We start from the raw sequence: 24145 nt of genomic DNA on the forward strand, positions 1-24145 counted from the left end.
CTTGCTTTTTGAGTAGACCAGAAGAGTTCTCCTGGTCTTGCGACCAAATTGCATTCCTCAACCAAAACCACTAAAACTGATCATGTGGACATTGTTCATTGTAATTTTTCCCAAAGAATGGTTGTTTCTTATATTTTATGAATGATTAGCTGTGAAGCACTTTGGGATATTCCAAAGTCAAATATGTTGTATAAATGCAAGTTCTTTCTTTCTCTTTTTATTAAGAACTTGGAGATCAACCAAGAATCCAGCCTGGTGCCTCTGAACCGTATAGTTCGGTACTACACTCAGTTATGTTCTTACTCACTTAGATATCAGGGGAAACTCAGGTCCATTGTTAAAAAGACGTGAGAAATGAACATTTGAAAACTGGATTAGAATTGTGGTTATGTACCAAACACATTTAATGCTTCTGAGGGGGCAGCATTTTGTGGTAATCTTAGACTTTATTAGGCAATGTTTAACTTTGGATTGAAGGTAATCTTAGCAGTAAGGGAGTCACCTTCAAGAAACGGGAATGAATAATATCAAAGCTGTTGCGGTTACAGGCATTGAACAGCACTGGTGGTGGCAAACTCGAATTTTATCCAATTGGAAGAAAAACAAGAACTTGATGGCAGGAAAAACATCAGAAAAATAGTAGTGAGCTGCTCGACCATTATGAAAGTGAGCAAAGGAAAAACACGGCCATTAACTTTAATTTTGATGGCAGAATATCAGAATAACTAGGAAATATTAATTACACGGTTTTAAAATTTTCTTATCAAGAATCACAGTGCTGTCATCAGTGCCTCTTTAATATAGTGAAATTCTGAAAAATGCATCCATTTGAGTCAATTGGTAGCACACTCACTTTTAGTGTTGAGGCATGCTTGAGCTTAAAATATAAACTTGCATTACATTGCAGTACTACATTATCACTGGCCTTTAGGTAAGATTCAAAATTAAAGCTCGAACTGCCAATTCCAATAGTTTAATGCAATAGTTAAGATCCATGGCAATATTTGTAATAAGTAGTTCTGGCCACAGCCAAGCCAATATTCTTTCCTTAACTCATACTAAGGCACCAAAACTGGTCAGTTATGTTATGGAGCTTTGTAGCGCAGAATTGGCACACTGCATACATGTGAAAAATTTCAATAATTTTCAAAAGTTATTTGTGGTATGAGGAATGTCAAGATATGCTTCTTAGGATGTATTCCATCCTACCAATCATTTTTGCTGATTGTCCACAGACCACCGCCCCCCCTCCTCCTTCCCCACCCAACAATTGGCCAGTGATGGACTCTTCTGGTTTTGCCACTGTCAACAGCATCTTCTTCTGGTCCTGCATTGCTAACGGGGGTCTCCCATTGTATGCACCCTCCATTGCTGGAAAATCTGCAGCAGGGATTTGCCATCAGTGGGACTGGAAGATTCTGCTGGCGGGAGTGACAGGAAAATTCCAGTTTCTGTCTTTCTCCTTTAATTCAATGCATTATGATATTCAAAAGCACAAAAATTGCTTTTGAAAATTCAGATTTTAAATATCCTGACGTTTCCAGGCTTTCTAAAAAAAACTCTGCTCTCATAATTTTAAAAATTTCATTGACTGGTGAGGTACTAGCTCCATTACTAATGATTATACATACAGGATCATGTCTTTCGTGGTTTCTGAAAAAAAACTGTGATAAACATGATTTAATTTATTTATTACAGCAGTATATTTGGTAGTCAATAATGACTAAGCAGCAAGGAAAATTTTGATGATTTAAACAACCTAGAACATTTTCCAAATTTATAGCAAAAAAGATTGTCCCTTCCTCCCTCCATAAATATTCTTTAATGAGACAGACAGCTGTTCATAAAATGGCTTAAGCATGAGATTGTACAAGGGAAAAAAAATCATTCCCTTCACTCGAAATAAATACCACGACAGCTTAGGTTTATGAGAATAAGAGCAATATATTTTCACTAAGAGTAAAATCTACACTGAATTTTCCGTTTCTTAAGACAACAATGTACTCAAAGACAAATGTTTAGCACTAATCTCCATCTGGTAACTGTACTTTGAGAATTATGGATTTTGCTCATCTGATTTTAGATTGAAATGCAATGCCTAAAGCACATTTCATTGGAAATTATTAGGAGTTGATGCAAGTTAAACAGTTCCAACTATGTTTTCAAAAAGAGTAGTTTCAATAATTTTGCTACAAACAAATCCTTTTGCCAAAAATTCTTAATGTGATCTTGTGCTGAGAAGAAATTCTGTTTGGATCACTGCACTTAATATGCAAACAGGGGAATGAGGAAGAGAAGGGAATTGACGGCGGCTGAAACTCCCTTTCTCATTCATCCTGTGCCTTCTCAGAGGCAGACAAATATCTTGAGGGCACTTTAGGAATTTTCAAATATTGCCTGTTCTTGTTGGGAGTTCAACCTTGAAGTGAACTCCCAACATTGCAGTTGGGAGTTCAGTCTTGAAGAGGAAAACAATGCCTGCTCCTTGGCTGCAGAGGGCACACTGGTGTGATTTTAAAGCAGGCTTCAAACTATCCAATATTGCTCAGAGGCAACAGAGGTGGGAATTTAATCAAAGTAATAAAATGCGAGTCTTAGTCTAGTTGTAGGACTCTGATGCTATTTTCACATACCAATGAACTGAGTGTGGGCTCGACGGGTTGCTACCAAATGTTGAGCAGCTTTTAACAGCGATTCCACAGGAACACTGAAACACAACTCGTAACATAGCTCCAAAAGATATGTCAAAGTGAAGCAGGGATTAAGCATGAAAGCTCCTTCTGGTCACACGATAAACTTTAAGACCCACACGCTTCTATAAGATGCAATGAATAGCTTAGTTCCAAATGAAGTTCCCCAATATCCTGCAATGGTGAGCTGCCTATGTGTGCTGACTGAGTGTTGGTAGCTCATTCAAAATATTTACAATACAATCACAAAACTGATTTTGGTTTCCCACTGGAGCAACAGGGTGAGTGTACATAGCCCGTATGGCCCATTTTTCTGTAACTGTTTGCAACTTAGTTACAAAGAGTAAGTTAATTAAAAATTATGAGAAATAAATGGTCTCAATTGTCCATAAAAAAACAAATCTTATTTTCACTCCAACTAAGGTCAATGTAATGTCTCATTGACTCAATGTCATTTGATATGACATTAGGGTTTTTTTTTAGCCCAATAAGAATTTGGTATTGTCACCATCATCATGCCTGTTCTCAGATTACAAACTATAGTGTGTTTAAAGTAGAAATTAACCTAATAGTATGAGCCTTGGTTTAGTAGTCGCACTTCTGCTTGAGTATGAAGGCCCTGGGATCAAGTCTCATTGCAGACACTTAAATCAATGATGTAGGTGACATTAGGCAGTACTAAGGGGGTGTTGCATTGTCAGTGATGTCATTTTTGACAGGGTGTTGCACTGTCAGGGATGCCATCTGTGACAAAGTTAAAAATGCAGGTCCCTTTAACAGTAAACTAGGTCTTGCTTCGGGGTGAATTGAGAGCAGATGATGCTCATTGATGCTTGTACTTAACACTAGGTTTTTCAGCATTTGGGAGATGCTGAACAGGGAGAAGATCCAGAAAGAGAGGAAACCAGTGTATATACTGAACTATAGTATCACATAAAACAGTTGTGAATTATCTGAATGTCTTCTGCTGCTTAATTTGGTAAATGGATATTCATCTATAAGACAATGTGCCCTCTTCACTGGATGTAAAGCTTTTCATGGTACTACTCAAGGAAGATGAGCAGAGCTCCCCGCAACATTTTCAATGTTTATCCCTCAAATAGCAACACTGAAAAAGCAGAGTATCTGGCCATTTATCTCATTGCAATTGATGGAGGTTTGGTGCATGCAAAATGGTTTCCATGCTTTCTACATTACAACAGTGACTACAGTTCAAAGTACTTCAGTGGCTGTAAAGTACTTCAGGACATACTGTGGTGGTGAAAGGCGGAGTACAAATATAAGTTTGTTACTCTTTATAGATAGATACAAATCTGTGATAGGTTACATCAAATTTGTGTCACAGGGCTTTTTGTGCTGATTAATGAACAATGGAATAGGTCTGGAAAACACCATGAAATAAAAAATTGCGCAAGCATCTTTAAGAAGGTCATTCCACTATTCTACAGTAGGTTGTCTCGAAGGCGATCTCTTTAATTATTGTTGGTCTTCAGTTCGTGGAATGAAACAGTGGTGGTCTTTGAAGGAATCCTTTGCATTCTTTTAAAATAATACATTTATAAATCTCTGAACACTTACCAAGAGTTTCAAGTGAATAATTAAATCCAGTTACTTCAGTACAAATAATCTTATTAATAGTGAAGGCATTTCCACCTCCTAGATAAAAAGACACACTTAGCTAAATTTAAAGCACCCTTTCCCCTCTTGACCAACGCTAAATAATACTGAGCACGTATTTTCCAAGTTTATTAAAAATGCTGGCATTTCATCTTAAAATATTTTATTTTAAAAACATATTATAAGCCAAGACACACAATGGAAACTTATAAAGTGAACCCATAATACACATTTTTCAGAATCTGATTTTTTTTTGCCTCTTTCCTTTCAAGGAATCTCCTTACGCCAAGACTGAAAGGACATTTTGAAAACCTGTTCTTAACTTCCCACCCATACTTCTTTGCAGCTACTTGCCAGAGATCACAAAAAGCAGCCCTGCTCACTGCTTTCCTCAAATTGTCCTTCCCTCCTTCTATTGAAGTAGGAAATCTTGGCTTGCCAACTCCATACCATGGCAGAGTTAGAGTCAGAATACATGCCAGGAATAATAAGGAGGAAGCACTACCTAACCACCATTAGAGACATTGGACAACACTGATACTTCATCTCTAAGGCTGTTCACTTATAACTACTTTCTATTTTTGCAGAATATTTGATGACTTGATCATCAACTTTGGACGCAAATCCAAATAACGTATCGGAAAACCCACTGTGCATAGCAGGCCTTCTGACAACATTACCTGAAACATGCAACAACAGTTAATATCAGTTCGTTGTATTTCTTATCTGGCCAGGATAATTAGTCAATTTGGGAAAGGTGAACTTGTATTAAAAGTTGAAGAGTCCACTTATAAAGTCATTCCCAATCATTGCAATATTAAATACCACAATTAGATCTGGAAATAAACATAGTTTAAGGTGTCATTTAAAATCAAATCCTATATATCAAACACAATATGAGGAGAGTTCACTTGATTTCTAATCATGTGTTGTGATTCTAACCAGCTTATAGATTAGGGAAAAGGAAGAAGATGACTAATATTTAAAATAGAGAAGATGATATTCATGTCCAGCCATCAGTGCTCTCAACCAGAATACATTAGGGGGCAGACTTCACATCTCATGGTGGTCCATGTTAATTAGAATTAGTGTACACTTATTAAGCTTTTCTCCCCCTTACTAGTTGCTGTGTGAGCTGATAACAGCGTATGAGGCCAACAAGACAGCTACAATCTTGGTGAACAAACTGTCAAACAGTATATGCTTTTAATCAATAAGATTTTAGGTTTGAGAAATAAACAAGAGGAATGACAGAAAAGGAAAGTGAATTAAAGTGGGTGAATTCAATGTCAGAATCAAAAAAGAAAGAGAAACAGAGGGAAAGCAAAATTATGGTGGAAGAGGAAAAGACAAAGGAGAAGTTTAATAAATTTGGAAATTTGAAATCTTACATTTATAAGATTTCCTGAAATGAACAAATCTGAAGGAATGAGACTGCACATAATTGCCTAGTTTGTGAGTCACAGAACTTGGTTGGGAGTTATTAATAATTACTACATGGTTGGAAGGATACTTTTGTTATTTAATTACTTAGCTTTGTGTTGAATTTAATGGAAAATTAATATGCAAATGCTGCAACATCATGAAAATCACAGGAGGATTGTGCAGAACATCCTACTCCCACAAAGTTGGAATGCTGCACATCAACTAGCAGCTGGCTGATTTATAGATGAATAATGGTGTGCATTGTTCACATAAATTTTTTTTCAGCAAAGCTTAGGTCCAGATTGAGAATAAAAATCTAAAATACCTTGAACAAATTTGAAAAGATGCAAAAAAAAGCCACTGCTGTAGTGAATTCCCTTCTCACCATCACATAACAGATTCAAAAAGGAAAATAGCAACAACAAAATGTATTCAAACAAATTTTTAATGGAAAGTCACAAATTATTTCAACAGCTAATTGTTGCATTTTATCACTTTGGCTTTATCAGTGATTTAATTTTACTAGGCCAGGTGTTTATTCTGCAGGAAGCTCACACTTTGAAAACTCAGACTTTTGAAACTATCTTGATTTTAGTTACTTCTGTTTTTTTTAAAGATTTAATATTAATTGTGTCTTCATCTTAATCCGAAAATGATAGAAATTGAGCATGACAATGAAACATGATGCTTCTGTCATTTTGGCAAAGCAAATCAGAAGATGAAGGCAATACATTAGATAGTCTGCCAGTAGAAAATGCCAACCAGTCTTCAATGAGATTTCAGTGTAAACTTAATTCCTGAAGTTGAGAAGTTTACGGAGCTTGATCTGTCTTAATGCAATCAAGTTGAGTGCCATCAACTTTCTGTTACTGACGGCACTTACAGGAATAAGTTTGGCCCAAGTTGCTTAGGCAGAAATCTGTAAACATTTTCGTTTTACAAAAAAACCAATGTTTATACTTCACAAAAAACAGCAAATATTTTGCAAAATTCAATCCTCCCATCCTGCTGCAACTTCAGCGAATGAAAAGGGATAGTCACATGTCCACAGTAGTTCATCCAACTGCATACTATCATCACTGAAATTAAGACGGCTAATGTTAACCTGACTAATGACAGGTTAACATTATTCTACTACCAGGAGCAGATTAACATAAAAACAATCCAGCCAAAATCATAGCCTCATCATTACCCCACTACAGTTCAAACCAACAGAGCAATTCTGTTATTTTTCCAATCTGATAGCTAGTAAATTCCAACTCATCACTAATGCAAGTCCATTCTCCCATATTCTATTCAAGAAAGCATGAAAGACCTGCTCAATGTTATATGAATTCCTGCTGGCATTCACTGGCTCTCCTTTTTTATTAACCCCTGCAGGGTCTTGTTCAATCCTGTTTCTGCAACGTCCTCTTCCCTGCTCTCCTACTCTTCCAACTCTAATTTACTTGCATTCCCTCTTCCCCAGTAATAACTAAGGAAGAACCTTCAGCCATTATAGTCCCACATTCCAGAATTCACTCCCCAAATATATGGACCTTCCTGTATCCCTCATCTTCCAAAGTCTCTTTTAAATACACCTTTTGAATATGCCTGATGCCACCAGTCCCCAACTTCCCAAATGCGGATTGTGAAGTGCCTGGAGACTCTTTGCAATATTAATGAAGCTAGATAAATGAAGGTTGTTGCTTTCATGAAACCTGTGCATTAAATATTGTATCGTAAGGAAGTACACTGAACTGATGAAGTTTTGATCAGCATACTTCCATTAGATACATACACCAAGATTTTCATTTAATGCTAGCATTAATACATTAATTTTAAACAAGTTTAAAATAATGGCAATTGGAAAACTTGGCTTTCAAAAGAGCATGACATAAGAACATAAGAAATAGGAGCAGGAGTAGGCCATCTAGCCCCTCGAGCCTGCCCCGCCATTCAATAAGATCATGGCTGATCTGTCGTGGCTCAGTTCCACATTCCCGCCCTCTCCCCATAACCCTTAATCCCCTTGCCTATCAAAAACCTATCAACCCGCGTCTTAAAAATATTTAGCGAGGCAGCCTCCACCACTTCAACGGACAGAAAATTCCAGAGATTCACCACCCTTTGAGTGAAGAAGTTCCTCCTCAACTCCATTCTAAACCGCCCCCCCTTTATCTTGAGGCTGTGCCCTCTAGTCCTACTGTCCTTTCTGAGCGGGAAGAGCCTCTCCGCCTCTATCCTATCCATCCCATTCATCATCTTATATGTCTCAATGAGATCTCCCCTCATTCTTCTAAACTCTAACGAGTACAAGCCTAGTTTATTCAGCCTCTCCTCATAGTTCAACCCCCTCAACTCCAGTATCAGCCTAGTAAACCTCTTCTGCACTCCCTCCAAGGCCAAAATATCCTTACGCAAATGCGGCGACCAAAACTGCACACAGTACTCCAGTTGCGGCCTCACCAGTGTCCTATACAGCTGCAGCAAGACCTCCCTACTTTTATATTCAATCCCCCTCGCTATGAAGGCCAGGATCCCATTCGCCTTCCTGACCACCTGCTGCACCTGCAGGCTGGGTTTTTGCGACTCATGCACAAGGACCCCGAGGTCCCTCTGCACCGTAGCATGCTGCAGTTTTTCGCCACGTAAGTAATAGTCCTTCCCACCATTATTCCTACAAGTGAAAGCATCTAGGTTTAAGGACAACCTATCCCAAATGATACCATTCTTCCTCCATACCAAGAGAATATGTTACGCAGTTGCAAATCTTACGAATATACTTGCATAGCTATACCACATGGGTCATCCTAAGAAAATGTCACAATAGTGACATGTAAAGCTAGCATATTGCAGCTTTAAACATAAGTCATGATGATACTATGGGCGAGATTTTCCCGCATACTGGTAAAGGTTGATGTTGTTCGAGAAAAGTGGCGTTGAAGCGGAAGATGGCAATAGCAGCTTTCTCCGCCATATAGTCCAGGACTTGGGGAAAAACAAACTCCAAGGACCAGGTCCTGGGGACCTTTAATTTACCTGGCCTGCCAATGAAACTTGAGGAATGGGGCACCCTATTTAATGGCGCACAGCGAACAAATCAGTTAACTCTGAAACTGCTCCTGGCAACCTTTGACACTACCCGACACTTTCCTGACAGTGCGTGTGCACCTTCTGGCACTGTCCAATCATCCCCTGACACTGCTTGGACACTACTACGGCACCGATGGCACTGACTGGCAATGCAGGAATGCCAGTGTATTGCACAGGCAATGCTGAGTGGGATGCCCAAGTTGTGCCAGGGTAAGGCTCTCCCCCACGCGCTGCACTCACCTGAGCACCCCTGGAAGATTTGCCCACCAGGTGCACACCCTCGGATACCAGTTGGGCTTCACACTGTTTTGTCACCACACTGCCACTGATGGATTTTTTTGTCATGTAGAGGGAGGCTGTGTGGAGGGGATTCCTGTATATGGGTCTCATAATGACATTTTAATATATTCAAATGAGATCCCAACTATGAACACCGGGAATCAACCCTCTATCAGTGATTGGGGTGGGGGGCGGTGGGAATGAAGGAAAGAGGATAATTGCATCATGCCAACATAAAGCACAACTTTGCTCTTATTGCGATATTAACCAACGTAAACAGGAGTGGAAAATTCTGGCCTGTGTTTTCCCAATTCTTTAATCTTCCAAAAGTATTTCTTACAAACTGTATTACAGTTATTATGCAAAATAATTACAAATTATCGCATAACCTGATGAGTAATGCATCTATCACAATACTTAACAACTAAATAATTGCTGCTTTTCAAAAAAATTCTTCCAGCTTCAACAGAGAGTTGAAGCACAGGTCAATAATTAATCATCCAATTCTCATTAAGTTTCTCTGACCTAGACATGTTAAGCTCTTGGTCAGATATGAGGTTATAACAAAAACATTAGCTTGGATTGTTGTTGCTAGCAAACTATAAATCAGAGATGTGCAGTCATTTAGTGGAAAGAACAAACACATTGGACATTGTGCTGCTATCTAAACTGGTGTTTGAAAGAACATTTGTTGCAGTACATTTACAGACATGACAAAACCCATGAAAGCGTTCAGATTATACTTTTCCAGGAAAATGAACATGAATTGATTGCAGAAAATCATTACCATTCAATGAGTGTTCTTTTATCCATGTTAAGCATTTGTTTGCACACCTTTGAGAAGGTTCCAAAAATTATGCCAACTCTTTTAGGCACAAGGTCAAAGCAAGTAAATTTTGAGAGATTTTCAATTTTTAAAACATTTAGTAAGGAACTCATTACTGTACCACGATCTGCTTTTAAAAGTCATTTTCATTCATTTCAAATCAAGTCACTTGGAAAGGACGTGCATTGAAATTGATTATTAAAACCTATTTTTAGTTGTATTAAGCAAACTGTCCCAGGTTACCACAAGAAATATATCAAAGAATACCATCTAAAGCAATTAATTTAAAAAAAGTTGTGTGACTGCACTGGAGATTGTGACTAAAGTTTTGGATGATGGTCTTGGCTTCTTAGCAAAGATCATTTGCGCTCACTTTGATGAATTGGAAGATAGCTGAAAGAAAAGGAATTTAATGGAGGAGGGGGTGGGGGGGTAATATTTAATGATCCACAGGGCCTGTTGTGAGCCCAGATACTCAGGCTCCGCATTGTAGGGGTATCTTTGGGATTATGTAGCTCTGTTCCTAATATCCTGCATATGAATATGTAGACTGTCAAACCATATCTTGTTTCTATGGTCTTATTCTGGTGTTCCTCTGAGGTTCCCTTTCATTATTTGAATAGATGTGGTGCGGATATAGGCTCCAATTTGTTCCCATCGTGTTTCGCTCATCTTGTCAGGAGCAGGAAGATTGTGTCTTTGCTTGAAATACCCTGTCTGTGAATGTGTTGACGATCCTTGTTGTTCCTGTTGTTTGTCTCCTTTGTGGGAAAATGGGTAAAACCTTCTGCTTGATAGTGGGGTTTGACCTGAGCCTCTGGTGTGGTTGTAAATTAGTTTTGTTGTGAGCCTAAACATGGTGTAAGCGTCTTTGGCTTATTGCGTCTTCTTTTGTCAATGTCCCTTACATTCTTTGGCTGTGTTGGAAAGGGTAGCAGCTATTTTGATCATTCGTATTTAGAAGGTATGGAGATTTTATTATTAAAAGGGGCAAAGAATAGTCTTTCCTCCCGAGATGGCCCTCCCACCCCAACTGAGGGACATCTGGCTAGCTACTTTTCTTAAGATCATAGAATTCCTACAGTGCAGAAGGAGGCCATTCAGCCCATCAAGTCTGCAACGACAGAGCATCTTACCCAGGCCTCTGCCCATCCCAGTACCCACATATTTAATCCATTAATCCTCCTAACCTATATATGTAAGGGACACTAAGGGACAATTTAGCAAGGCCAATCCACCTAACCCGCACATCAGTGGGAGGAAACTGGAACACCTGGAGGAAACCCACACAGAGACAGGGAGAACATGTAAATTCCACACAGTGACCCAAGACTGGAATCAAACTCAGGTCCCTAGTGCTGTGATGCAGCAGTGCTAACCACTGTGCCACCATACCACCATTTAAGTATCCCAAGTGGAAGGTATCCTGTTATCCGTAGGGCCTGAGGGCAAGTTCAGATGCTGGGCTCTGTTTTACCCCCACTCATCCTGTTATCTTGTTTGCAAGGCTGCTTTGTCTTGTGTTTGTGATTGTATCTTGATGTTTCCCCTTCTTTTGGGGTATCCTTTCATTGTTCACAGGTTTTGGGATGTTGTTTTACGCTCCAATTGGTTGTATTTGACTCCACTGGAGTGCCTTTATGTTGTATAGCTCTGGCCTTGTTATCCTGTGTACATGGATGTGCTCATAACATTATGTCGTTATCCTTCACTATTTATAATATCTTTTCATTATCGATATAAAGAGAGGCACCAATTACAATGATTGCAGCTAATTATAATTGATAATCCAAACCAATTGTAATGACATTTGCTGGTCTTTTCTGTATGCAAATATGGAATGATGATTATTCCGTGCTGTACTGAATTTTGGGGTTTTGTTGTGTCTTGTGGAAAATGAAAAATCTTCAGTAAAGCATTGAGAGAGAAAAAAGTCACTGACTGTTCCACAAGTTAGGCTTGAGCTCAAAGCACACAGGTTATACAGTTTCTGAATGTAAAGATTAAAGTTTCAATAAAAGCCTTTTTGAAAAAACATGCTGCCTACAGTGTGATTAATAGTAGTTGGCAGAGGTTTAGATCTCTTTTTTATATGCATTGGGAGAATGTAAACCCAAAAAAGGGTATTTTGATTAGATAACAAATTAAAATATTAAGAATCTCAATCATGACCCAACTCTCTTCTAACTTGCCAACTTCTGGATGTAATGGAGGTAGGAAAGGACATGCAGTAATTTAAGTTTTATAATGAGGCTGTTAATGGGGTTTCCTGACCTCAATCCTATTTCCTGATCCTTCCTCACGACCTCAATGTCCACTTGCATTTCTACTGCAATTAACATAATAAAACATCCCAAAGTGCTTTTGCAAGCTTTATCAAACAAAATTTCACAGCAAGCCATGAGGAGATATAAGACCATATTATCTAAACTTTGCACAAAGAGTAGGCTAAAGTAGGAAAGAGCTTGAGAGCAGAGAAATGTAGGATGGCAATTCCAAAGCATGGGATCTAGGCAGCTAAAGGTCTGTCCACTAATGTGGAGTGATTAACTCAATAATGCTCAAGGGACAGAAATGGTGAAGCACAAAAAACCTCTAAAGTCTGTAAATCTGGAAAAGATTAACGATAGGGAGGGATAAGGCCGTGGAGGAGATTGAAAACAAGGATAAGAATCTTAAAATTGTGGTATAACTTATCCCAGCTGGGTTTCAACCAAAATTCAATCCTTTTCTCATTCCATTTCTTATTTTATTCATAGCTCTTAAGAATGCTACAAGACTTTTAAAGGAAGTGTATTATGACTGTTAAAAATATTTATCCAAGATTAACAGAGTAAAACTTATTTCTTGCAAAATTAATCATGATCAGTGATTTAAGTCATTCAACAGCCCTATTTTATTTGTATGTCAGCAATGTATTTAATAGCAACTCTTGTTTTACAGAATAATTTTCTTGCAGCCCAGAGATTTCCTCTCAGCTTTCTCCTAGCCAACATGAACTCACTCACCTGGACTTTGTGTCTGCTGCTAATTAGTCTCATGTCTGCAGGAAGCAAGAGACAACAACTCCAAGCCAAAAGTAACACTGCAACCCATACTGTTGTTCATAATCGATACAGACGTTCACCAGATACCAGCAACAAATGCTCTTACACCTTCTTGGTCCCACATCAAAGAATAACAGGTCCTATTTGTGTAAGTTCGAAGGGTCCAGAAACAGACAACAGTGGGATAACTAAAGTGGATGTGGAGGAGCTGAAGGAGATTATGTCCAAACAGAAGCGACAAATTGAAAACCTTCAGTTATTAGTGGAAGTGGACGGAGGAATAGTAAATGAAGTGAAACTATTGCGAAAGGAAAGTCGGAATATGAACTCACGTGTAACACAGCTTTATATGCAACTCTTACATGAGATTATTCGCAAAAGGGACAACTCACTCGAAATCTCTCAGTTGGAGAACAAAGTTCTTAATTCTACAGCTGAGGTTCTGCGAATGGCCACCAGATACAGGCAACTGGAACAGAAGTATGCAGTACTGTCTGCTCTTGTTAATAATCAGTCTGTGATCATAACCAAACTAGAGCAGGAATGCATACGTAGTCTTGCTCCAAAGGAATATGAACCACCACCACTTGTACAAGTAGTACCACAATCCATTCCTCATAGCAGGCAATACCAGAAAAATTTATTTGGCAGTAATGAAATACAGAGGGATCAAAATCCTGCATTTGCACGGGAACGAGGGCTTCGCTCAAGAGCCCCCTCACATGAACCTTCAACTACAACGGCTACCATTACAGAATCACCAGTTACTGAAGAGTTTGATGGTAGGTTTGTTTAATTAAAATAATGGGGTTTATTAATGCAAGGCTACCATATAATATATTTATTTCCAGGTTACGAAACAGTACCTGCAGGTAATGCAAACCATGCTAATGGTATTAAACTTATGAAATGTTATGCCAGTTTGTTTGTAATATTACACTTAATTCATAACATACTTATCTTCACCCCTCCACACACAAGTAAGTCATTACACTACTATGCATATTGCTTTCATTCAAGATAATATTTTATTGAATATGAAATATTGCCCATAATATCTCTGATCATCAATCGGGCTTTAAAATGGTATTATATTCAATTATTCTTTAGAAGACCACAAACAGTGGAGTTCCAATAAAAGAAACATTGACACAGAAGATCTGCTTTAAAAGCAGATGTTACTTCTGATAGTTAATCTTAAGACATGATTATAAATGAACAATATGTGTCTTTGGGTATGGACAAAGAATAATACATCTATTGCACAGCAGGCAAATTATAAGCACAGGATAATCAGAGTTCACATGGCAGCCTTCTACAGATACATTTGAACAGTGGCAAGTGAAAAGGCAGAATCAACTGATTTCAGGTTTCTGCAATAAAGTCGTGCAACTTTAACCTAAGTAAAAATGGTGTAAGTTCGTAGATGGATAGGAAATGCTACACAAAATCCAGACTGTTTTACAAATTACTTCAAATCAACTGTTCATTAACTAACTTTGTGGTTAATATAGCTAGGATCATTTTATTCCAAGGATACTGTGAATTTTATTGATAACTGTCTTTGTCAAGAGAGGAAAAGTAAGGTAGCTGAGAGAAATTGCAGTAAAGAACATTTTCCATCAGGTTGAGCTAACATCTAATTCATATATTTGTACATCATTGGATAGTACTTGAATATATCATTCATTCTACTCTTCTATGTACTATTTCCGGTGGGGATATGCAGAGCTGACAGAAGGTACAGTGACCATTGATGTGCATCACCAGAGAAAAAACACATTAATAGACATGTTTTCCCATTCTAGAGGATAAACAGGGAATCTCCAAGATGGGAAACACAGCCATCGGGCAAGTAGGGAGCAATATTTTACACGCACTGTTTCTTGTCATGGACATGTTCTGGTGATTTCCTATGGAATTTTTAATGACCTCTCAAATAACTTGCCTTACTAAGAGAGAAAAGTGAAATCTGTGAATTTTTGTAAGAGTGGGAGAGTGAACTATAAACTTTAAATGTTGTTTTGAAGGCTGAGATGGAAATAATTAATGATCTTGCAGTTACGGATCCTCTTGGAAGAAGCAGTCACAGTATGGTTGAATTTAAAATATGGATGGAGTGTGAGAAGGTAAAATCCAATACCAGTGTCTTGTGCTTAAATGAAGGAGACTATAAAGGGATGAGGGGGGAATTGGCTAAGGTAGACTGGGAGCAAAAACTTTATGGTGGGACAATTGAGGAACAGTGGAGGACCTTCAAAGCAATCTTTCACAGTGCTCAGCAAAAGTATACACTAGTGGTAAGGAAGGACTGTAGAAAAAGAGATAATCTGCCATGGATATCTCAGGGAATAAAGGAGGGTATCAAATTGGAAGAAAACACATACAAAGTGGGAAAGATTAGTGGGAACCTAGAGGATTGGGAAATCTTTAAAGATCAGCAGAAAACCACAAAAAAATCTATAAAGAAAGGTAAGATGGACTATGAAAGTAAACTAGCTCAAAATATAAAAACGGATAGCAAAAGTTTCTACAAATATATAAAACGAAAAAGGGTGCCGAAAGTAAACATTGGTCCTTTAGAGGATGAGAAAGGGGATGTAATAACTGGAAATGAGAAAATGGCTGAGGCACTGAACAAGTATTTTGTGTCGGTCTTCACAGTGGAAGACACAAATAATATGCCAAAAATTGATGACAGGAAGGTCATGGCAGGTGAGAACCTAGAAGCTATCATGAAAGAGGTAGTGTTGGGCAAGTTAATGGGCTTAAAGGTAGACAAGTCTCCTGGAATGCATCCCATGACACTAAAAGAGATGGCGGGAGAAATAGCAAATGCACTAGTGGCAATTTACCAAAATTTGCTGGAGTCTGGGGTGGTTCCCACAGATTAGAAAACAGCAAACATGATACCACTGTTTAAAAAGGGAGGTAGACAAAAGGTGGGTAACTATAGGCCGGTTAGCTTAACTTCTGTAGTAGGGAAAATGCTTGAATTTATCATCATGGAAGAAATAGCCAGACATCTTGACATAAACTGTCCCATTGGTAGGACGCAGCGTGAGTTCATGAAGGGCAGGTCATGTTTGACTAATTTGGTGGAATGCTTTGAGAACATTACATGTGCATTGGACAATGGGCAACCTGTGGATGTGGTGTATCTGGATTTCCAGAAGGCATTTAATAAGGTGCCGCACCAAAGACTGCTACATAAGATAAAGGTGCACCATGCTACGGGTAATGTATTAGCATGGATAGAGCATTGGTTAACTAACAGAAAATAAAGAGTGGGGGTAAATGGTTGTTTTTCTGGTTGGCGATCAATGGTGTGCCTTAGGGATCAATGTTGGGACTGCAATTGTTTACTATTTACATAGATGATTTGGCATGTGAGACCAAGCGTAATGTGTCAAAATTCGCAGATGACACTAAAATGGATGGCAGAGCAAAGTGTGCAGAGGACGGTGAAAGTCTGCGAAGGGACATAGATAGTCTAAGTGAATGGGTGAGGGTCCGGCAGATGGAATACAATGTTGATAAATGTGATGTCATCCATTTTGGTAGGAGTAACAGCAAAATGGACTATTATTTAAACAGTAAAAAATTGCAGCATGCTGCTGTGCAGAAAGACATCTGTGGAATTCCCTGCCCAGTGAACCAGTGAGGTAGCCTCAACTACATGTTTTTAAGGCAAGGATAGATAAATTTTTGAACAGTAAAGGAATTAAGGGTTATGATGAGCAGGCGGGTAAGTGAAACTGAGTCCACAAAAAGATCAGCCATGATCTTACTGAATGGCGGCACAGGCTCAAGGGGCCAGATGGCCTACTTGTGCTCCTAGTTCTTATATTCTTATGTCCTTATTCCTTAATTACATCCAATTGTGCTTAACTATTTTGCTGTAAAGTACTACAGTATGACATTTTGGGATTTTCATCTGATTAGTCCAACAAGGTAAGAATTAGGAATGAGCTATGTTCAAGTGTTGTGTCAATAAATTTGCACTGGTTTAAAAAGCCACTCTTGCAGCCACTGAGAAAACAGGTTGGAAAAAAGTGAATCTGATTTTCATAGGAGTTACAGCACATGCCGATGTTTATACTTCACTCAAGCCTCGCGCCATCAGTGTAATTTTTCTCAAATGCTGGTCTAGCATCCCCTTAAATATATCTACACGATTTACTTCAACCACACCCTGTGGAAGGGAATTTCACATTTTAACCACTTTTTGGATAAAGATGATCCTTCCGGATTGTTCGTGAGCAAGCTATCTTTACCAGTCAACAACAGCTGGGGAAATTACGAAATGATCTCCTAGCAGTTATTTAACAACAGAATCATGTCAATTATGGTGAGGGTAATTTTAATCATGTAAGATCAGCATGATGTCTGCTGAGCATATACGCTTGGGTCATAGAAACGTAAACGTAGTTACTAGAAGCAGGAGTAGGCCATTCAGCCCTTTGAACTTGCTCCGCCATTCATCTTGATCATGGCTGATCATCGAATTCAATATCCTGGTTCCTTCTTCCCCCCCATATTGCTTGATTCCTTTAGCCCCAACAGCTCTATCTAATTCCTTTTCGAAATCAGACAACACTTTGGACTCAACTACACTCTGTGGTAGTGAATTCCACACATTCACCACACCCTGGGTGAAGAAATTTCTCCTCACCTCAGTTTTACCCCTTATTTTCAAACTATGACCCCTAGTTCTGGACACCCCCACCATTGGGAATATTCTTTATGAATCTACCCTGTTTAACCCTGTTAGAATTTTATGAATTTCTCTCATTCTTCTAAACTCCAGTGAATATAATCGTAGCCGACTTAGTCTCTCTTTATATGACAGACCCTACTTTGCCTTCTTTACTGCCTGCTGTACCTGCACGCTTACTTTCAGCGACTGATACAAAAGGACTCGAAGGTCTCATTGAGTATCTACCTCTCTCAATTTACATCCATTCAAGTAATAATTTGTCTTTCTATTATTGCTATCAAAGTGGATAATCTCACATATATCCACATTATACTGCATCTGCCATGCAGATGCTCACACACTCAACTTGTGCAAATCATGCTGAAGCATCCCTGCATCCTCCTTACAGCTCACCCTTCCACCCAACTTTGTACCATCTGCAAATTTGGAGATAATACATTAATTTCCCTCTTCCAAATCATTAATATATAATGTGAACAGTTGGGGTCCTAGCACAGATCTCTGCAGAACCTCACTAGTCACTGACTGCCAATCACAAGAAGACCCACTTATGCCAATCCTTTGCTTCTTATCTGCTAGCTAGCTTTCTATCCATCGCAAGACATTACCTGAAATCTCATGTGCTTTAACTTTATATAGTAGTCTGTTATGTGATACTTCTGAAAGTCTAAATAAACCACATCTACTTGTTCTCCTTGGGTCAGAATGGAGAAGGAGTTTAAGCAACATCTTCCTATTTCCTGTGAGATGAATTTAAAACAGACATGGGCATCAGTCAGGTTTTAAACAGAAAACTTTGTCATGTGAGTGTATCTTTAAGGAAGTTTTTTTAAAAAAGCTTGCATCTTACAGCTTTAGCGGACAATAGTGCTAAGCTGTGGCAGTCAGGTGATAGGGCCTTTAGTTTCATTTGTGGCAGTCAGGTGATGGGTTTTCCTTTGGGCTTTGGTTTTGGGGGGTATGCTGGAAGCACTTCAGCAGCAAGCTAAGAAACAGCCTTTCCCTCTCCATGTTCTTGTTTGTTTGAAACTATTATCAGTTAGCTGAAGGAGAGGCATATTGCCATTCTGTCTTAAAGGAGCTGTGTTTTGGCTACAGATTTGACCACAACTTCCTCTGATTTTTAGCATTCAGTCCAGTAGGCTGGATTCCTCTAACAAGTGGGTATTAACTTCTGCTGTATTGTGCTTATTGGAGGATTTTGTGAACATTAGATGTTGGGCTTTGGTTGGAACACATTAGAGATATTACTTAAGTGTTGTACATTGTAGTGGTTATTGTGTTTCTTGTTTGTAATTGTTAAAAATTCTTGCTAATTATCTTACTATACCTATCAGCAATATTCTTAATTAAACTTTGATTTTGATAAAAGCTCCTCATAGGTCAGTTGAATCACACCTGAAGTGAAACCTCTCATACTCATCCTAGCCAAATTCAACATAAAACGTTACAGGTCAGGCGAGCTTCATAGAACACTTTGAAGTATCTGACCTGACTTGCAACAACTTCAAAGAGCCAGAGATCAAAGAGCAGGAGCCAGTTTTCTGTAGATAGATGGTGCCCAAAGGTAGTACCAAAAAATGTCAGTCATTCAATAAAAGCAGCAGTATGTGAATTATTTTTCTCTCCTTTTTTTAAATAGTGGCACTGAATATAATAAGTAAGGTTTAATTGTTACAATCAATTGTTAGCATTAATAAAAAGTTACTGATGCAGATTTGGTATCATCTCACAGTACTGTTCTCCAAAGAACTTTCTGAAACATGTGAAAAGCGAGGGCATATGTGAAAGAAATGGGCCACGATTCACTCAAGTTGACATGAAGTGCCCACCACACCAGTGGGAAAATCAGCATTTCCGCTGGCAGCACCCAACCAATAGGATTCAGCCAGATTTATGCATCATGGGAAACAGGCTGAACAAACCAGCATTTCTGAAGTTAGGATGTTATTTTTAAAGGACACTCTGATCTCAGTGTTCAGACACAGGCCCCCTACCCCTCCCCCACACAATGAAAAAAAGCGCTACACACCCCTGCTGACCAGGGGAGCACCCACAACTCCTCAGCAGACAGGGGACCCTCCCCCACATCACACAGGCATGTGGGTGGCCTGATCTACACCCCACCAGACAAGGATTCTGATATAGACTCCCCTCAGGTCCCATCCCCTCGGCACCTCCAGGTCCCTGTCCCCTTGGCAGTGACACCTTGATCTGGCATATTGGGCTCAGAGGGCAAGGAGCTAAGTGCAGTGCCCATGTGCCCTCTGCCACTGCCATGTTACAGAGTGAGGGTTCCCCAAGAAATCTGGGGGTTGGGGTGTTCAGGCTGAGGGGAAGGGGTTGACTTCGGGACAGTAGTGTTTATAGTAGAGTGGAAGTAAATGCACTTAGCTACTTCGAGGTTGCCTATAACGGTCAAGCTGAACTAGAATGTTGTGGTAGAAACAATAGGGGCTTCTTCAGATGCATTCTACTGTGAAGGAAATGATTAATAAACAAACCTTGAGTATGCTGTGAAAAGAACCATTAAACTGTGAATCAAAGGCTAATTCAACTGGACTATGAAACTGAATGAGAACAAAGATGTTCAAAGGTCTCCAATGGATTTCAGAATACTTCAAGGGCTAGCAATAGATTTGTTCTTTCTAGGAAGGTTTAGAAACAAATGCCATGTAACAAGAATGAGTTGAATGAGCAACTATGGGGAAGAGAATCCCACGCTGCCCCGCCATCGCTGCACCCACCCCCTGCCCCCCATAGTTAAAGTGAGTTAGAGGGGTTCAAAGACTTCTGGCACCTGTAGCTTCTTACAGAGTGAAAGGGGATCCCTTCTGCAGATTGGAGTGCTGTTATGATTTGGAAGGCTTCTGGGTGTCCAGGGGGCATGAAGATTAAATGGAGCAGGTTACTTTAAAGTTTTCATACTCTGCAGAGCAAAATGAAGGTTGTGATCAAAAATCACCATTCCAAGGGTGAAATTCTGGTTTCCCACAGCTAACAGGGGCAATCCAGGCATAAGACTTCCATCTCAGTCCAAATCTCCTCAAAACCTTCAGGTGCCTTGGAGGACCCTCCCTCTGCAGCCTAACAGCAGCACAGGGGCAAATGGGCACTGCACTTATCTCGATTCCACCACTGGGTCCATGTCAGGACCATCACCAAAGCTTACCCAGTGCAGTTCCCAATAAGAGGTGGATGCCTCGTAGGAGGCTGCTGAATCAGGTTTCCAGCCCGCTAATGAAACTCAAAATCACTGGATGGGGCAGTGGGGCAGGCCAGGTGAAGGGTGACAGGTTTGCCGCCGAGGCCTGATTCAGCGGGTTGTCGGGATTCAGGCAGCAGCTGCAGTTACGGCATTGAATAATTAGATATGGGCTGTTTGATTTGATTTACTATTGTCACATGTATTAACATACAGTGAAAAGTATTGTTTCTTGCGCGCTATACAGACAAGAACATACTGTTCATAGAGAAGGAAATGAAAGAGTGCAGAAAGTAGTGTTACAGTCATAGCTAGGGTGTAGAAAAAGATCAACTTAATTAAAGGTAAGTCCATTCAAAAGTCTGAAAGCAGCAGGGGAGAAGCTGTTCTTGAGTTGGTTGGTACGTGACCTCAGGCTTTTGTATCTTTTTCCCAAAGGAAGAAGGTGGAAGAGAGAACGTCCAGGGTGCGTGGAGTCCTTAATTATGCTGGCTGCTTTGCCGAAGCAGCAGGAAGTGTAGACAGAATCAATGGATGGGAGGCTGGTTTGCATGATGGATTGGGCTACATTCACGATCTTTTGTAGTTCCTTGCAGTTCTTGGGCAGAGCAGGAGCCATACCAAGCTGTGATACAACCAGAAAGAATGTTTCCTATGGTGCACCTGTAAAAGTTGGTGAGCGTCATAGCTGATATACCAAATTTCCTTAGTTTTCTGAGAAAGTAGAGGTGTTGGTGGGCCTTCTTAACTATAGTGTCAGGGTGGGGGGGACCAGGACAGGTTATTGGTGATCTGGACACCTAATAACTTGAGGCCCTTGACCCTTTATACTCTTGAAAACCAGTTGGGAAGAGACAGAACTGAAATCCATCTTTACACACTCTTATAATTATTTTCAAAGTTACATGTTATTAACACACCTCTCTTAATCCATTAACCTGTTTCAGTCAATGTCTATTTATAGGGATTCAACGGAATCACTAATTAACACTCAACATCTTCATAAAAATTAACACAATTGAGATACAATTTACGTGAGCAGTACAGACATTGATTGATATCCAGGAAGTTGTCTCTTTCACAACCATAATTGAGAATCATTGAGGGAAAATAAAATGATTCTATCTTGCTATGAAAAGTTTTCACTAAGCAAAAGTCTGATTACTTATTATAGTGCGGACTTAATACTAAAAGCTTGTGTTTTTAAGCCCAATAAGTTTTCACGTTAGGATTTTTTGCAGTGTGTTCATAAGAGAAGATGAAATGAAGGAATTTGTTTTTCAAGAAATATAAAAAGTTATTGTTCTGGGTAGGGAAGAACATAAGAACATAAGAAATAGGAGCAGGAGTAGGCCATCTAGCCCTTCGAGCCTGCCCTGCCATTCAATAAGATCATGGCTGATCTGAAGTGGATCAGTTCCACTTTCCCGCTTTCCCCCCATAACCCTTAATCCCCTTACCTACCAAAAACTTATCTACCCGCGTCTTAAATATATTTAGCGAGGTAGCCTCCACCACTTCAATGGGCAGAGAATTCCAGAGATTCACCACCCTTTGAGTGAAGAAGTTCCTCCTCAACTCTGTTCTAAACTGCATCCCCCCCCCTTATCTTGAGGCTGTGCCCTCTAGTCCTGCTGTCCTTTCTGAGCAGGAAGAACCTCTCCACCTCTACCCTATCCATCCCTTTCATCATCTTATACGTCTCATCCTTCTAAACTCCAACGAGTACAAGCCCAGTCTATTCAGCCTCTCCTCATAGCTCAACTCCCTCAACTCCGGTATCAGCCTAGTGAACCTCCTCTGCACTCCCTCCAAGGCCAAAATATCCTTGCACAAGTGTGGCGACCAAAACTGCACACAGTACTCCAACTGCAGCCTCACCAGTGCCCTGTACAGTTGCAGCAAGACCTCCCTACTTTTATATTCAATCCCCCTCGCTATGAAGGCCAGCATCCCATTTGCCTTCCTGACCACCTGCTGCACCTGTAGGCTGGGTTTTTGCGACTCATGCACAAGGACCCCCAGGTCCCTCTGCACCGTAGCATGCTGCAGCTTTTCGCCCTGTAAGTAATAGTCCTTCCTACTATTATTCCTACCAAAGTGGATAACCTCACACTTGCCAACATTGTATTCCATCTGCCAGGTCCTCGCCCACTCGCTCAGCCTATCTAGATCCCTCTGCAGACTTTCTACACCCTCCGCACAATTTGCTGTTCCACTTATCTTTGTGTCATCAGCAAATTTCGACACCTTACACTCGGCTCCCTCCTCCAGATCATCTATATAAATGGTAAATAGCTGAGGCCCCAGCACCAATCTCTGGGGCACTCCCCCAGTCACCAACCACCAATCCGAATAGCACCCATTGACACCCACTCTCTGCCTCCTATTTGACAGCCAATCCCCTATCCACACTAACACCTTACCCCCAACTCCATGCCCCCTAACCTTCTGCAACAACCTTTTGTGCGGCACCTTATCAAACGCCTTCTGAAAATCGAGAAACACCACATCTACCGGTTCCCCTCTATCCACCGCACTAGACACATCCTCATAGAATTCCAATAAATTCGTCAGACATGACTTCCCCTTAACGAATCCGTGCTGCGTCTGCTCTATCAAACAATTCTTCTCAAGATGCCTCGTTATTTCCTCTTTGATGACGGATTCAAGCATTTTTCCTACAACAGACGTTAAACTAACCAGCCTATAATTCCCTGCCTTTTGCCTGCTACCCTTTTTAAACAGCGGCGTAACATTAGTCATTTTCCAATCTTCCGGCACTTCCCCGGAATCCAGCGAGGTTTGGAAAATAATCACTAAGCTTTGTAGTGCAGTGGTAACATCCCTATCTGAGGATTAGAAACTCCAGATTCAAGTCCTACATTAGAGTTGCAAAGGAAGATGTCGACCTAGGTCAAACAGGTTGATGGCAGGCAAAGTTTCCTGGTCGGCCATACTGCAGAAGGCATCAGCAAACCACTGCAGTACTTCATGGACCAATACAATTGGAAATCCGTGGTTGCCAATGGTACAAAATGATTTGTTATGCTGAACTTGAAAAGTTACCTGTTTGTACATACTGCAAACAGAGTCATTTTGTACTACGTTCCAACTGGGTGACCATTTGTGAAGACTGAAACTAGATATTGAGTTTAAAGGTTAGGTGTTTCTTAGAGGTTATAGAATGCTGCTGTCAGGGCTAGGAAGCACTGTGTTGTTATTCATTGGGCCCTTCCTGTGAACTGCTCAACAAGACCC

The 24145-nt window shown here is 40.0% G+C and overlaps 2 protein-coding genes across 6 annotated transcripts in view; one reads left to right on the top strand and one right to left on the bottom strand.

Moving 5' to 3' along the window:
- Positions 1–24145, bottom strand: part of ralgps2 (Ral GEF with PH domain and SH3 binding motif 2) — a 359688-nt gene that overhangs the window by 157753 nt on the left and 177790 nt on the right. The window lies entirely within an intron of this gene.
- LOC145347974 (angiopoietin-related protein 1-like) overlaps positions 1–24145 on the top strand; it is a 71810-nt gene that overhangs the window by 11062 nt on the left and 36603 nt on the right. For all 3 annotated transcript variants that reach the window (XR_013887884.1, XM_080196007.1, XM_080196006.1), the window contains one exon: positions 12856–13741. Coding sequence is in view for 2 of the 3 variants with exons in the window: in XM_080196007.1 (XP_080052133.1) it covers positions 12907–13741 (835 nt within the window). In the remaining variant the exon portion in view is untranslated. The remainder of the gene's footprint in view (positions 1–12855; positions 13742–24145) is intronic.

The sequence above is a fragment of the Carcharhinus amblyrhynchos genome, chromosome 9 (genome assembly GCF_965287045.1).
Source record: "Carcharhinus amblyrhynchos chromosome 9, sCarAmb.v2.hapA, whole genome shotgun sequence".
In the NCBI taxonomy this organism is placed as follows: Eukaryota; Metazoa; Chordata; class Chondrichthyes; order Carcharhiniformes; family Carcharhinidae; genus Carcharhinus; species Carcharhinus amblyrhynchos.